The sequence below is a fragment of the Lithobates pipiens genome, unplaced genomic scaffold (genome assembly GCF_037356315.1).
Source record: "Lithobates pipiens isolate NorthernLeopardFrog02 unplaced genomic scaffold, aLitPip1_a1.2 Scaffold_10, whole genome shotgun sequence".
In the NCBI taxonomy this organism is placed as follows: domain Eukaryota; kingdom Metazoa; phylum Chordata; class Amphibia; order Anura; family Ranidae; genus Lithobates; species Lithobates pipiens.
The window spans coordinates 93072392-93086307 of NW_027507686.1; the positions used below are offsets into that span (position 1 = coordinate 93072392).

Sequence of the window (13916 nt, forward strand, 5' to 3'; positions counted from 1 at the left end):
TGTAATTTTCTTTTTTTATTGAATTTTGTCTTTTTGTATGCAAATTTTAAATAGCAAATTTTTTAATTATTAAAATAACCCTAACGTTTTCTTCAAGTATAAAATCCTAACCCTAACAATAACCCCCTAACCCCAATGGAAAACCCTAACTTGTTCTTCAAGGGGAAAACCCTAACCCTAATAGGAAACCCTAACCCTAATGGGAAACCCCAACGCTCATCATAACCCTAAACATGTTCCTCAAAGGGAAAACCCTAACCAGAAACCCTAACAGCAAACCATAACCCTTAGCCCTTGTACACACAGTCAGAGATTCCGACAACCAAATCCGTCGGATTTTGTCCGAAACTGTTGCATACACACGGTCGGACAAAGTTGTCGGAAAATCCGACGTGATTACGTTATTTTGTTATGACGGGCCTACGTTCACGCTAGTAGCCAATAGTTTTGGTGTAGGAATTTGATCTGAGCATGCGTGGCACTTTGTCCGATCGGAATTCTCTACACATGATCGGAGTTAGTCCGATCGGAGCATTTTGCTGAAAAATTTTACCAACAAGATGAAAAACTTGGTCCGTCGGATACTCCGATGGAAACAGTCCGATGTAGATCACACACAGTCGGAATATCCGAAAAAACTGTCCGATCGGACACATTCTGTCGGAATCTCCGACCGTATGTGTACAAGGGCTAACACTTGTTCTTCAAGGGGAAAAGCCTTACCCTAACCCCCCAATAGGAAACACTAACCCTAAATGTCATGCAAATATTTTTGTTCAAGTCGAAGGTGAAGCTCAATGGTGGGGTCATCTAGTTGAAATCTAACATAGGTCAAATTCCAATTATACTTATGGCTAACAGCAATGCTAGTGGTGTACTGGATTGGATCATGCTCATTAGGTGTATATACATAGTCTATGAAGCATAGCAAGCAATCACAAGTTTTTTTTTTTTAATCGTCTGCTATCATTTTTAAGTTTTATAATGTTAAAAAACAGGGCGCCTGTAAAGACGCTTATAAACGAAATTGCGTCAAAACGCCAGTATCGTGTTTTACAGCATTTTGCATCTGAAACTTTGGCACCGGAACTCTTTTTTCCTTGAAAGAAAAGCCTATAAAAACACAACTGCCTAAAAACGACATTAAATGAACCTGTATACATGTACACATAAGATAACATTGGATGAGTTCAGGGGCAGCTGAGTAAAAAGCAGCTAACTGCCTCTGAACATCCGTTTACCAGCAGCAGTGTACATGAGACCTTAGGGAGCTAGGGAGGAGGTGGAATACTTATGGTTAGAGCTTCAAAGTGATGAAGCCGAGGGGAAAATAATACTGGGAGTATGCTATAGGCCCCCTAACCTGGAGGAGGAGGGGGAGGGGGAGGCGGACCTCCTATAACAATTAGGATTAGTAGCAATTATGGGAAGTGAATATATATATATTAAAATATACAGCGCTCACAAACAAAAACCCATAAGTGAAAACGAAAACATACAGTCCATATAAAACTAAAAAAGGTGCTTCAAATCTAATGCGCCAAGTTGTAGGGAATGCTTCAACCAGATGTGAAGCATTCCCTACAACTTTGCACGTCATATAGTTACATAGTAGGTGAGGTTGAAAAAAAAAAAGACAAGTCCAACCTATGTCTGTGATTATATGTCAGTATTACCTTTTATATCCCTGTATGTTGTGGTCGTTCAGGTGCTTATTCTTTTTTTTTTCATATTTAATCTTTTTATTTATTTGAAAGGAAGCAAGGAATACACTCTACAGACATCATATAGAACATCCTTATCTATATATTAATTTAGTATTACATTTAAATTGAATTTTCTCATCTCATTTTAATTTCACAGAAACATAAAAATAGAGACAACCTCCTACCCAGAAGCAGAGTATATCTCGGCTTCTGCTCTGGTGGGCTCTTCTTATATGTTGTAGGGGATCAGAGGGGTGAACAGCTGGCTCAAAGACAGTTCAGTAAAATAAAGTGGCTTTTTGTTCAGCAAAACTGGCAAAATAAACATAAGACAAGACAGACTTGTCTTGTCACACAGTTGTGCAGACAGGTATAGTTCAGCAACACACAGGTTTACAGGTAACAGTTTGTGGCTCCAATCAGAGCTACAGTCTTTATGGGGTTAAGCTCACCCAGCAGGTACAATATCCAGTAGTGGACCTTTTCACACCCATCCAGCCATAGACCTTTTCACAGAGCGTGCTGCTGTGTCTCTTCCTCCTACTCAAACAGCTCCACATTGACACTTTCAGCACACCTGACAATAAGAAGGTCTGAAGGGGAAGTATCTGCCGCCTTCGATTAACCCCTTCTTAACCCTGCCCCAGGCTGACCCACTACAATTTTCATAGCGTGTCAAACCCTCTCTTACCTCTATTTTATAAGCAAAAGAAAAACAAACCCCCCAACAACAAAGAAAGGGGCGGGGGCAAAGTCCACTGCGCACTCTCCCATCTCCCATTCCAGAGATCTAACAGCCTTTCCTTTTTCAGTTGTTAAAATTCACATCTATAAGGGTTCTCCCCTCCTCTGTATTAATAAAAAGATTCCATAAAGGACCACGTTTTCAGATATATCCCTAGTTTCTGCCAGGGTGTCCAAATCAAATCTTCCATAAGCTTCAGTTCTACCCTTTTAAGCCACATTTCTACTGATGGTGGTTGTGTCTGCTTCCAGGTGAGTGGGATACAGGATTTAGCTGCGTTCAAACGGTGACATAAAAGGATTTCTTATATAGTTTGGCTGACGGTTTGGTGTCCTGTAATAAGAAAAAGGACGGGTCCTCAGGGATCTCTTGATCACGAAATTTTTGGGCAATTCTCCGAACTTATTTCCAAAAGCCCTTTGTTGTGGAGCAGGACCAAAAAATATGCACTAATGTCCCCTCTTTCACCCCAGAGCACCAACAATTGTCCAATACCACCGGATAGCATCTATGTAGGAAAGCCGGAGTGCGGTACCACCAAGACAAGATCTTAAAATATGTTTGAGGACTCAAATGTATTATATATTATATTATTACACTGCTCCTCCGAAAAGGTTTGCTCCAAATCCCTCTCCCACTCTCTGAAGGGCAACCAGAAGTCCTCCGAAGGTGCAACCAGCAATGCATACATTTTAGAGAGGGTTTGATGGAATACCCCACTCCCATTGCAGTAGCCCTCAAATGGAGATAAAGTGCATTCCTATTCACTTGGTGATCTTAAAGTATTTAGAAAATGTCTCAGCTGTACCGCATGCCAGAAATCCAATTAATATGCATAGCTCCTGCTATCATCGAGTGTATTGTAGGCCATGTTCCCCTTGTCACAAAATGAGAGGCTTGGAAGACCCCTGGTCTAACAGTACCCCAAAGTTTCCCTTCCTCAGGCCTGGTTCATATTGTGGATTCCCCAATACCGGGACCAAACATGAAACTATTGCAGATAGTTTACCCTCAGAGAAAAGCCCATAACCCATCTTTAAAGTGGGTCCTATCAAGAGATGTGCCTTTCCTAATGGTCGGGAGGTCCCTGTAACACCAAGTGGCTCATTGCAGTAAAGCACTACTCTGAGCCTGCTCTAGACCAGGCCACATCTTCTAGTCGCCTCCCCATGTCCACTCCAATCAATCAGGCAAAAGAGCCGCCTGATAGTATTTATACATATCTGGTACCGCTAGACCACCATATCGTTTATGTAAGGTCAACAGGGATCAACGGATCCTTGAGTGTTTATTTGCCCATATGAATCCAGCAAAAAGGGAACGTATCTGTTTAAAATAATATTTAGGTAGAGCAATAGTTAATGCCCAAAATACAGGCACTTTGCTAAGATATTAATTTTAATAATATTACACCTCAAACCATGAGTGGAATCCCCTCTGCCACCTCTCCAAAAGACTTTGCACTCTATGTAGTAGTGGTGGTGGGAAATTTAACTTATATGTATGTGAGAAATCTAACGGAATAAAAGTTCCCAAGTATTTCAAGGCTTGGTCTGACCATTTCAATTTATAACTTGACTTCAATGTGCTCAGTATGTCTTTGGGAATCATAACTCCCATAGCTTCTGATTTCAATAAATTAATCGTTACCACTTCAATACCAGGCACTTAAACACCTTCCTGCCCAGACCAATTTTGAGCTTTCAGCACTGTCGCACTTTGAATGACAATTGCGCGGTCATGCTACACTGTACCCAAATGAATTTTTTATCATTTTTTTCCCACAAATAGAGCTTTCTTTTGGTGGTATTTGATCACCTCTGCGGTTTTTATTTTTTGCTAAACAAATAAAAAAAATACCGAAAATTTTGAAAAAAAAATGTTTTTTTTTTTGTTTCAGTTTCAAAACTTTGCAAATAAGTAATCTCCTTCACTGATGGGCACTGATGGGGTTACACTGATGGGCAATGATAAGGCAGCACTGATGGGCACCGATGAGATGGCACCAATGAAGTGGCACTGATGAGGTGGCATTGATGGGCGACACGGATGGACACTGATAGGTGGCACAAATTGGCACGGATAGCTGGCACGGATTGGCATGGATAGGCGGCACAGGTGGGCATGGGTAGGCGGCACAGGTGGGCATGGGTAGGCGGCACAGGTGGGCATGGGTAGGCGGCACAGGTGGGCATGGGTAGGCGGCACAGGTGGGCATGGATGAGCACTGATAGGTGGCATGGATGGGCACTGATAGGCAGCATTGTATTCTAATATATTGTACTAATGGATGCCAATCAGTGCCAATCAATAATGCATGCCAATCAGTGATGCCCATTGTGGGCACTGATTGGCATCCATTATGGCACTGACTGGAATCCCTGGTGGTCTAGGGTGGCATACCTTGTCCTGGGCATACCTGGTGGTCTGGTGGCATCCCTGGCGGTCCAACGTGGGCATCCTCGGGGGGGCTGTGCTGATAATCGATCAGCACAGACCCCCGTCAGAGGAGCAGCCGATCGGCTCTCCTCTACTCGCGCCTGACAGACGCGAGTGAGGAAAAGCCGATCACCGGCTTTTCCTATTTACACTGTGATCAGCCGTGATTGGACACGGCTGATCACGTGGTAAAGAGTCTCCGTCGGAGACTCTTTACCGAGATCTTAGTTGCCGGGTGTCAGACTGACACCCCGCAACAAACGATCGCCGCGATGCGCGCCCCCGGGGGCGCGCAGCGGCTCATAATCCTGATCACGTCATATGACGTCCGGTCAGGATTATGCAACCACTTTGCCACCGTCTATTTGTTATAGGGCGGGCGGCAAGTGGTTAAAGTCCGAACCATATATCTCTATTTGTTGCAAGAGGTTAGGTAATGATACCATCGGATTAATCAGTGAAAATAACACATTAACCCCGTAAGCCGAAATTTTATACTTGCGACTGACGAACCCCTAATATTTGGATTTAATTGGATCTTACACAATAAGGGCTCTAAAGACAAAGCAAATAAAATTGGGGACAGTGGGCATCTCTGTCTAGTTCCATTCTATGAAAGGACTCAATTCACCTTCATCTGAGCAGTTGGTTGGGTATAAATACTTGAAATCCATCAAATCATGTTATTTCCCATTCCTGTCGTAATACCGCAAACATGAATTGGCAAATACGATCAAAAGCTTTCTCTGCATCTGTCCACAGGAATAAACATGGAGTCTGGGATGTGATGGCTACATGGATTAGGTTCAGGGTCCTAATCGTATTGTCCCGTGCCTCCCGCATCTGAACAAACCCTACCTGGTCCTGATGGACCAAGGATGGCAAGTGCTGCTGGAGCCTCGTTGCCAACATTTTAGAAAAAAAGCTTTAAATCCACATATAAGAGAGATAATGGTCTATAACTCATGCATTGCGTTGGGTCTTTAGCTTCCTTAAATAAGATCGTAATTAAAGCTTTCAAGGATTCCGTATGAAACAAGCTTATGTCTCCCAAACCACTGTACATTTTAACCAAATAAGGCACTATAATAGGGAAAAAAACTTTTGGGCACGGAGCCTTGCCCATTTTTGCAGCGTTTACTGCTTCTTGAACTTCCTCCAATGTAATTGGCATTTCCAATTCTTGCCGTGCGGTAGACGTCAAACTAGGCATTCCAGAGGATGCCAAGTACTCATCCACCACAGTATGGTTTTGGGTGTTCAAATGTAAATTTTTCGCTATTTCTCTGGGCAATATATATTTTTCACCTTCAGTTCCTATAATCATTGGAACATAAGTCCTTAGTTTCTGTTCCCTCAAAGAACCAGCGAGTTGTTTACCACATTTATTCCTATATTCATAGCTCTGCTTTCTTCCTACTTGTATTGCTCTTTTGGCTTTATACAAGAGTAAATCTAATCTGTCTACACATCATCAAAAGATGCCGTTCCACAACTGTAGTGGGTCCTCGTATATGCAAAGTCTCTAAACGGTGGATATCTGCCATTAGGGATATTAGCTGTGCTTCTCTCTCTCTTAATCCCAGCCCCATGCTTAATCAAAACTCCCTGTATCACTGCTTTCTGGGCTTCCCATATCACTCCAGGGTTACATTCCGGTGTGTCATTAGCCTGAAAATACCATGTTGCCTCCTTACAGACTTCCTCCAAAAACGGAGGGGTCCTGTAGGAGGCTTTCATTAAGTTTCCATATCGCAGGACCGGGGAGTTGAATATCTGGTTATATTCCCAAAAAAAAAGTGGTGCACGATTTGACCAGGTAATCTTTCCAATATTTACTTCCTCTATTGTATTCAGATTATTGTGTGGAATAAAAAAAATAGTCTATACAAGAATAGAAAATAGTCTCTCTCTCCAGAGTGAAAGATGCCAAATATCCACTAATCTTGCTCTATATAGCAACTTAGAAATTTGCTTCCGGACACCCTGGGGTGTGGCTGAGACCCCCTGCAGAAGTGTCCTCTCCTGGAGCTAAGGGGATATTCAAATCTACCCCCAGGATCAGCTGACCCTCCAGCAATCCCATAGCTTTGTCCAAAAACGTCGTAAGAAAAGTACCTTGTGTATTAGGAGCACAGAAAGAGAGAGAGAGAGAGAGAGAGAGAGAGAGAGATTCCGCGAAAAAGTTTTATCCCTTTTGTGGGGTCACCAGTACGATATTTGTAAATTGAAATCATATCCCCCCTTTCAAGGGTCTCTTCTCCAGAGAGAATAAGTTCAGTGCTCGCAACCTTTCGTCATAACAAATACCCTCCAGACCCTTTATTAGCTTTGCTGTCCTTTGTACTCACTCCACTTACACTACATCCTTCCTCAGGCTGGTGCCCAGACCTGGACAGCATACTCTAGGTGTGACCAGAGTCTTGTAAAGCGGGAGAATTATCATTTTATCTCTGGAATTTATCCTCTTTTTAATTGCATGCCATTGCTGAGCCTGATCTACTGGGACTCCCAGGTCCTTTTCCATCCTAGATTCCCCCAGAGGTATTCCCCCCAGTATATAGATTGCATTCATATTTTTGCCACCCACATGCATTATTTTATATTTTTCTACATTAAACCGCATTTGCCATGTAGTTGCCCACCCCATTAATTTATTCAGATCTTTTTTCAAGGTATCCACATCCTGCTGAGAAGTTATTGTCCTGCTTAGGTTAGTATCGTCCACAAATACAGAGATTGAACCGTTCTCCCCCTCCTCCAGATCGTTTATGAATTCAACAGGATTGGTCCGTCCCAGCATGGAACCCTGGGGGACCCTACTACCCAACCCAGACCATTTCGAGTACTCCCCATTTATCACCACCCTCTGACCTCGCCCTTGAAGCCAGTTTTCAATCCATGTACACACATATGGTACATGCCAACGTACCTTATTTTGTACAGTAAACGTTTATGGGAGACTGTCAAATGCTTTTGCAAAATCCAGATACACCACATCGGCGGGCCTTCCTTTATCTAGATGGCAACTCACCTCCTCATAGAAGGTTAATAGACTGGTTAGGCAAGAACGATTCTTCATGAATCCATGCCGATTACTGCTAATGATACCATTCTCATTATTAAAATCTTGTATACAGTCCCTTATCATCCCCTCCAAGAGTTTGCATATTATTGATGTTAGGCTAACTGGTCTGTAATTCCCAGAGATGTATTTTGGACCATTTTTACATATTGGTGCTACATTGGCTTTTCTCCAATAAGTTAGTACCATTCCAGTCAGTAAAAAATGAAGTACTCTCGGGTGCAACCTCGGTGATTTATTAATGTTAAGTTTCCCAAGTCTAATTTTAATTCTGCCTTCTGTTAACCATAGAGGTGCTTCCTGTGATGTGTCATGAGGATAAACACTGCAGTTTTGGTTACTGAAGCCCCACGATTCCCTTGTGAAGAGGAGAAGAATAAATTCAATACCTTTGCCATCTCCCCATCCTTTGTAACCAGATGTCCTTCCTCATTCTTTATGGGGCCAATATGGTCTGTCCTCCCTTTTTTATGGTTTACATACTTAAAGAATTTCTTAGGATTTGTTTTGCTCTCCTCCACTATGTGTCTTTCATGTTCTATCTTAGCCGTCCTTATTGCACCCCTACATTTCTTGTTGCATTCTTTACAAACTCTGAATGCCGAGGATGATCCCTCAACCTTGTATTTTTTGAATGCCTTCTCCTTTGCTTTTATATGCATTTTTTATATTGGAGTTAAGCCATCCATCTGATCCATTTCTGATCATTTGTTCTGATCCATCATATACTGTTTAATTCTGATAAAAAAAATATAGCCCTCAGGAAGGCTGTACTGGAAATTGAGCGAGTACAGAGAAGGGCAACAAAGCTAATAAAGGGACTGGAGGATATTAGTTACGAAGAAAGGTTACGAGCACTGAACTTTTTCTCTCTGGAGAAGGGACGCTTGAGTGGGGATATGATTTTCATTTACAAATAACATACTGGTGACCCCATAATAGGGATAAAACTTGTCCGTGGAAGGGAGTTTAATAATGTGGCCACTCATTAAGATTAGAAGAGGAGTTTAAACCTTAGACTGTGTAGAGGGTTCTTTGCTGTAAGAGCGGCAAGGATGTGGAATTCACTTACACAGGCGGTGGTTTTAGCGGGGAGCATCAATAGTTTCAAAAAACTATTATATAAGCACCTGAACGACCACAACATACAGGCATATACAATGTAATACTGACATATAATCACACGCACATAGGTTGGACTTGTGTCTTTTTTCAACCTCACCTACTATGTAAAGTATCACAATGATGAAAACTGAAAAAAAGTAGGTTAAACATGCTGGTCTTCAAGTGGCTGTCACATTTTCAATATAGTATGCGTATCAAGTGACCCAATAGGGATATTTACTAACGCTCCAGGTGCTGATCAGTCTACTAACTAAAATGAGCAGCAAGAGTGGTCTGGATGTGTCCAAATATTCACAGCAGGGAGAGCAGAATTGCTGTGTCCCTTTCAGTGTATGGGTAACAAATGAAGAAGCCAGGAGCTCTGTAAGGAATTGCAGCACTTGCAAAGACCTAGTAGAAGTGGCCTCGGGATCCACGTGCAATAAGCTCACCCACTTAGTCACAGTGTAAAGGGCAAAGAAAGCAGGGCCACACTAAAACACACCAAAAAATAGCAGATACTATGGCAAAAGGTAGATGTAAATTAAGACATAGGCAGCCACCAAACTGGAAACTCCTCCTTAGGGACCAGCACCACAACAGGACACACTCATATGAACAATTACCAGAAGATTTTCAAAACACCTGAAGTATAAGGAGACTACATGCTCTAAAGATGAAAAACACTTCTGTGAATACACAAGGTCCTTGCTGTAAGCAATGGCCAGACAGGTCACTGCAGAGTACACCGAACTATCACAGAGATGCACAATATCTCAGTGAATAGGGAAGACCTGCACTTGTTGGCTGACTGGAGAGATTTCAGGACTTTATATATATCCAGCATGACTCAACCACCAGCTACTTGATTGAAGAAAATCTTCTAAGAAAGTCTTGATTCAGCAGAGCTAAAGAAGTTATAACTCTTCAGGACTCTAAACTAAACTGAGCATACTTGGTAGGATGGGATTAAAGCCTATAGTGTACTGGTATCCTGAACTTTGTTTAGTTTCCAAACCCTACTGTAGATACCAGTATAACCAATGGTATGGAGTCTGTAAAATTAGGCCCCTAAATGGATGGGTTTGTGTGACAACATCCTTCAGTGTCAGCAGAAGGAAATACAGCACACAGCAGGGACTAAAGTATTCGACAAACCCAAAAATGTGTCAGATGCTGAAGATTTTTTTAGCAAACATAGCTCTATAAAGAGCAGCAGAGCAGGCAGTGGAGCAGGTGAGGATCTATCTTTCTTTGCAGGCAGGGTTTATATTGCATCTTAAAATAGCAACAGATTGGCTTTCATTCTGCAACTAATGGATCCCTTGCAAAACTATTATAAAGAATGCATAAAAATGCAAAACATGTTCTCAGTGTGAGCAAGCTTTAAAAATGTATAAAAATGAAGTGACAGCATGAAAACCAGTACTGGATATATGAATAATGTACGTCCAACTTTACCTGGCTTTCTGTATCCATTGACTCTTCCCGACGAGACATTTTTACTTCAACTGAAAGGTCCCCCTGGAACACAGATGTGCAAAAAATAAAAATCGATACATTAAAATATTATGTTAAAGTTCTATTAAAATGTATGCCTAATATTTGAACCTAAGGTTATTTGGGTGTGGAAATTAATTAGGTTTACATACATTTTGTATTACTCTGCACTTTTCAACTTTTTACATTTTAGTTTTGTAAAGACTCACAAACATTTCTTCCACTCCTTCACATTCTCTCATTAATAGTACTCACTGGACTGTTGATGTCTCTTCCTTGGCTTCCTTTACTGTTTAGACTTCCAATTTCAGTCTGGGAACTGGACTGAGAAACCCCCTCAAAGAATGGTCTAAATAATTAAACAGACGATACATATAAAAGTGACGTTCCCAAAGTCAGCACAATGGTGAAAAAAAAAAACACAAATGCAAAGAGAAAAACCTGTACCTCAGTTTTGGTTTTGGGGTGCTGAGGACACTCTCACTTTCTTCTAACTCTGGACAACTGTCACTTGGGTTAAACATCTCCAGGCTATCATATAAATCATCAAGATCTTCTTCCCTAATCTCATCACGAGATACATGATCCAAACCAAAGCCAACCTTGAAAATGAATTTTAGGGGAACAAAAAAAATAAAAAAAAATAAGCAGATTCAGCATAACAAAGCCTCCCCTTTCTTTCTTCATTACACAGCTCTATAATATATTCAGAAAACAGAATGCATTTAAGGATAGGGCATTCTGACAACAGCAAAAACAACAAGGTTTCAATAAATAACAATGAGCTGTAAAGTATAGTAGTATCCCCTAATGAAAAGGCCCATAATCATCTCTGCTGCTATCCTCATGAGTCTTCTTACTTGTAGAAAATAAAAATGGGATTTTTGTACTCACTGTAAAATCCTTCTCTGAAGTTCATTGACGGACACAGCTCCGTTAATTCTTGACCTTAGGGTTATCATGCCACCTTCAAGAGAGGACTAGGCAGAACATGCAACACATGTAAAAACAGCAACACTGCACAGCACCGCTCAAGGGGTGGTCCCTCTGGCCATAACCCCTCACCCTGCTTCCTGAAGCTCAGTTCGTCAAAAAGCAGTACAAAGATAAATAGGAGGGGAGGGTGCTGTGTCAGTCAATGAACTTCGGCGAAAAGGATTTTACAGTGCGTACAAAAATCCAATTTCTTGACCTTGGGGATGTCCCCAAGCAGAGTCAAACAAGAGGTGGAATCAGCAAAACATAACTTCAGCCACAACAAAATGAACACCTCAACAGAGGAGTTTCCATCAAAACCAGTGGCCAACTTATGCATCAAAAGATGCGTTTACAACACAGTTGTAACTTGTGTAACAAAGTGTAAATTGCAACCTTACACGGCCTCCTGCAAAACCTTGAGGCCAAAGCAAGCATCCGAAGATGCACGTACATCAACTATTTAGTGAAAGTGTGAACGGATGACAAAGTCGCTGCCTTACACACCTGGGAGACAGACGCTTGATGTGATTGATTGAAAGCCCAGGGGGTTCCAATTGCTCTGGTCGAATGAGTTGTGACAGGAAAAGGGAGCACTGGCCCCTTTAAGGCATAGGCCTGAACCGAGAAATGGTAGACGACGAGACCACCAGACCTATTTTGGGGCCAGCCACCGAGACAGTCTGACTTCTGGAAGTGTGTGTCGGGTGTGTCGGCTTAGGACATAAGGATGGTATGCCGAAACCACTTTTGGAAGGAAAGAGGGCTGCGGATGTAGCACCGCCTTATCCTTGTGGATGACCAGGTAGGGAGACTTGCATGACAAGGCCGCCAACTCAGAAACCCTCCTGGCAGATACAGCTACTAGAAAAACTACTTTCTGAGAAAGTTAACAAGGTAATCTCCCTAATGTTCTCAAACGGCGGTTTCTGAAGCGCCGATAGCACCAGATTCAGATCCCACGGAGGTAGCGGTGGTTGAACTGGAGGGACTACATCACATATTATGAGTATCGCCTCTGGTCTAAATCATTATAAATATTGTACAACGTACCATCATCCAGAATTTGTAGTTTTTTTAAAAGGAAGAGAAGGGTCGAATGGAAGTATCGGGTAGTCGCTCACACCAACCCCATATATAGTTCCATTCAGCCCTATAATAGATTGGACTATACCGGTACTTGGTAATAGAAAAACATCAATAGAATTTAAAATCAATATAATATTTAATCAAAATATAAAACAAGACAATAATGAAATATCACTTGAAGAAGTACAATGATATGCACATCACAGTTGAGGTATTCCTGACGGGTTCTCCATAGGGAACATTCAACCGTAGAGGATGTACAATAATTTTCCTCGACTAGTTTCGCGGGAACAGGCCCGCTTCTTCAGGAGGATATCTATACAAAAGTATCACAATCATTAAATAGTACATACATATAAAACTATAAGCAATACAATTATCATGATGTTATTGATTTTACATACACAAATTCCCCATATGCAAAAAAGGAGATCCGCTCACCCCACTTCAAGGAACAGGCTGCAGGCAGGGAAGTCCACAAAGTCCCCCCACGGTGAACATGGGGATTGGTAAGCGCCGGCTCTAGATAAATAATGTTATAATCATTTATCAATTATGTAGGAGTATATCTTGGATTAAGGAAGGGAAGAGGGGCGGGGGGGGAAAAGAAAGGATTGTGTTTTAATGGGTGAAACCGTGATTTTGAGGGAGGGGGGGGGGGGGGGGGGGAGGAAAAGAGGAAGAGAAAAGGGGGGGGAGGGGGGGGGGAAAGAGGGGAAAGGGAGGAGGGGGGGGGGAGGGGGGGGAAAGGGGGAGAGGGGGGGGGGAAAGGGGGAGAGGGGGGGGGGGGGGGAAAGGGGGAGAGGGGAGAGGAAAGGGGATAGAGAGGGGGACAAAAAAAAAAAAAAGGGAGGGAAAGAGGGGGGGGAGGGGAATAAGGGGTGAGGGTAGAATAGGTTAAAGTGGCTACATATAGTTCCAGAGGTATAAAGTCAAAAAGTGATTTAAACCATAATATCTCATATAGATATAAGTGTAAAAATTTTTTTTTTTTTTTTTTTTTTTTTTTTGAGAGGCGCGCCACAGGACGTCGGACGGCGCCGACTTCCGGTAGGCGCTAGACGCCGTGTGTGTTGGGGAGTCTATTTAACGGTCGAATTGACCGCCGAATGGACAGGTGCGCACGGACTCCATCAGGGCTGCATTAGGATATTGTCCCCGCTGACAGGTAACCACTATATATGATGCTATTTACTCATTTACGAATTTGTGTAAACTCTCTTTTTTTGACGCATCGGCTTGGTAATGCCTGCGGTCTTTCTACCTTCTTTAT

At 42.2% G+C, this 13916-nt stretch overlaps 1 protein-coding gene across 1 annotated transcript in view; it reads right to left on the reverse strand.

Moving 5' to 3' along the window:
* Positions 1-13916, reverse strand: part of PACS1 (phosphofurin acidic cluster sorting protein 1) — a 654146-nt gene that overhangs the window by 459000 nt on the left and 181230 nt on the right. The window contains exons 7-9 of the mRNA XM_077450086.1: positions 11027-11217; positions 10835-10928; positions 10541-10603 (exon numbers count right to left, since the gene is read on the reverse strand). Coding sequence (XP_077306212.1) covers positions 10541-10603; positions 10835-10928; positions 11027-11217 — 348 coding nt within the window. The remainder of the gene's footprint in view (positions 1-10540; positions 10604-10834; positions 10929-11026; positions 11218-13916) is intronic.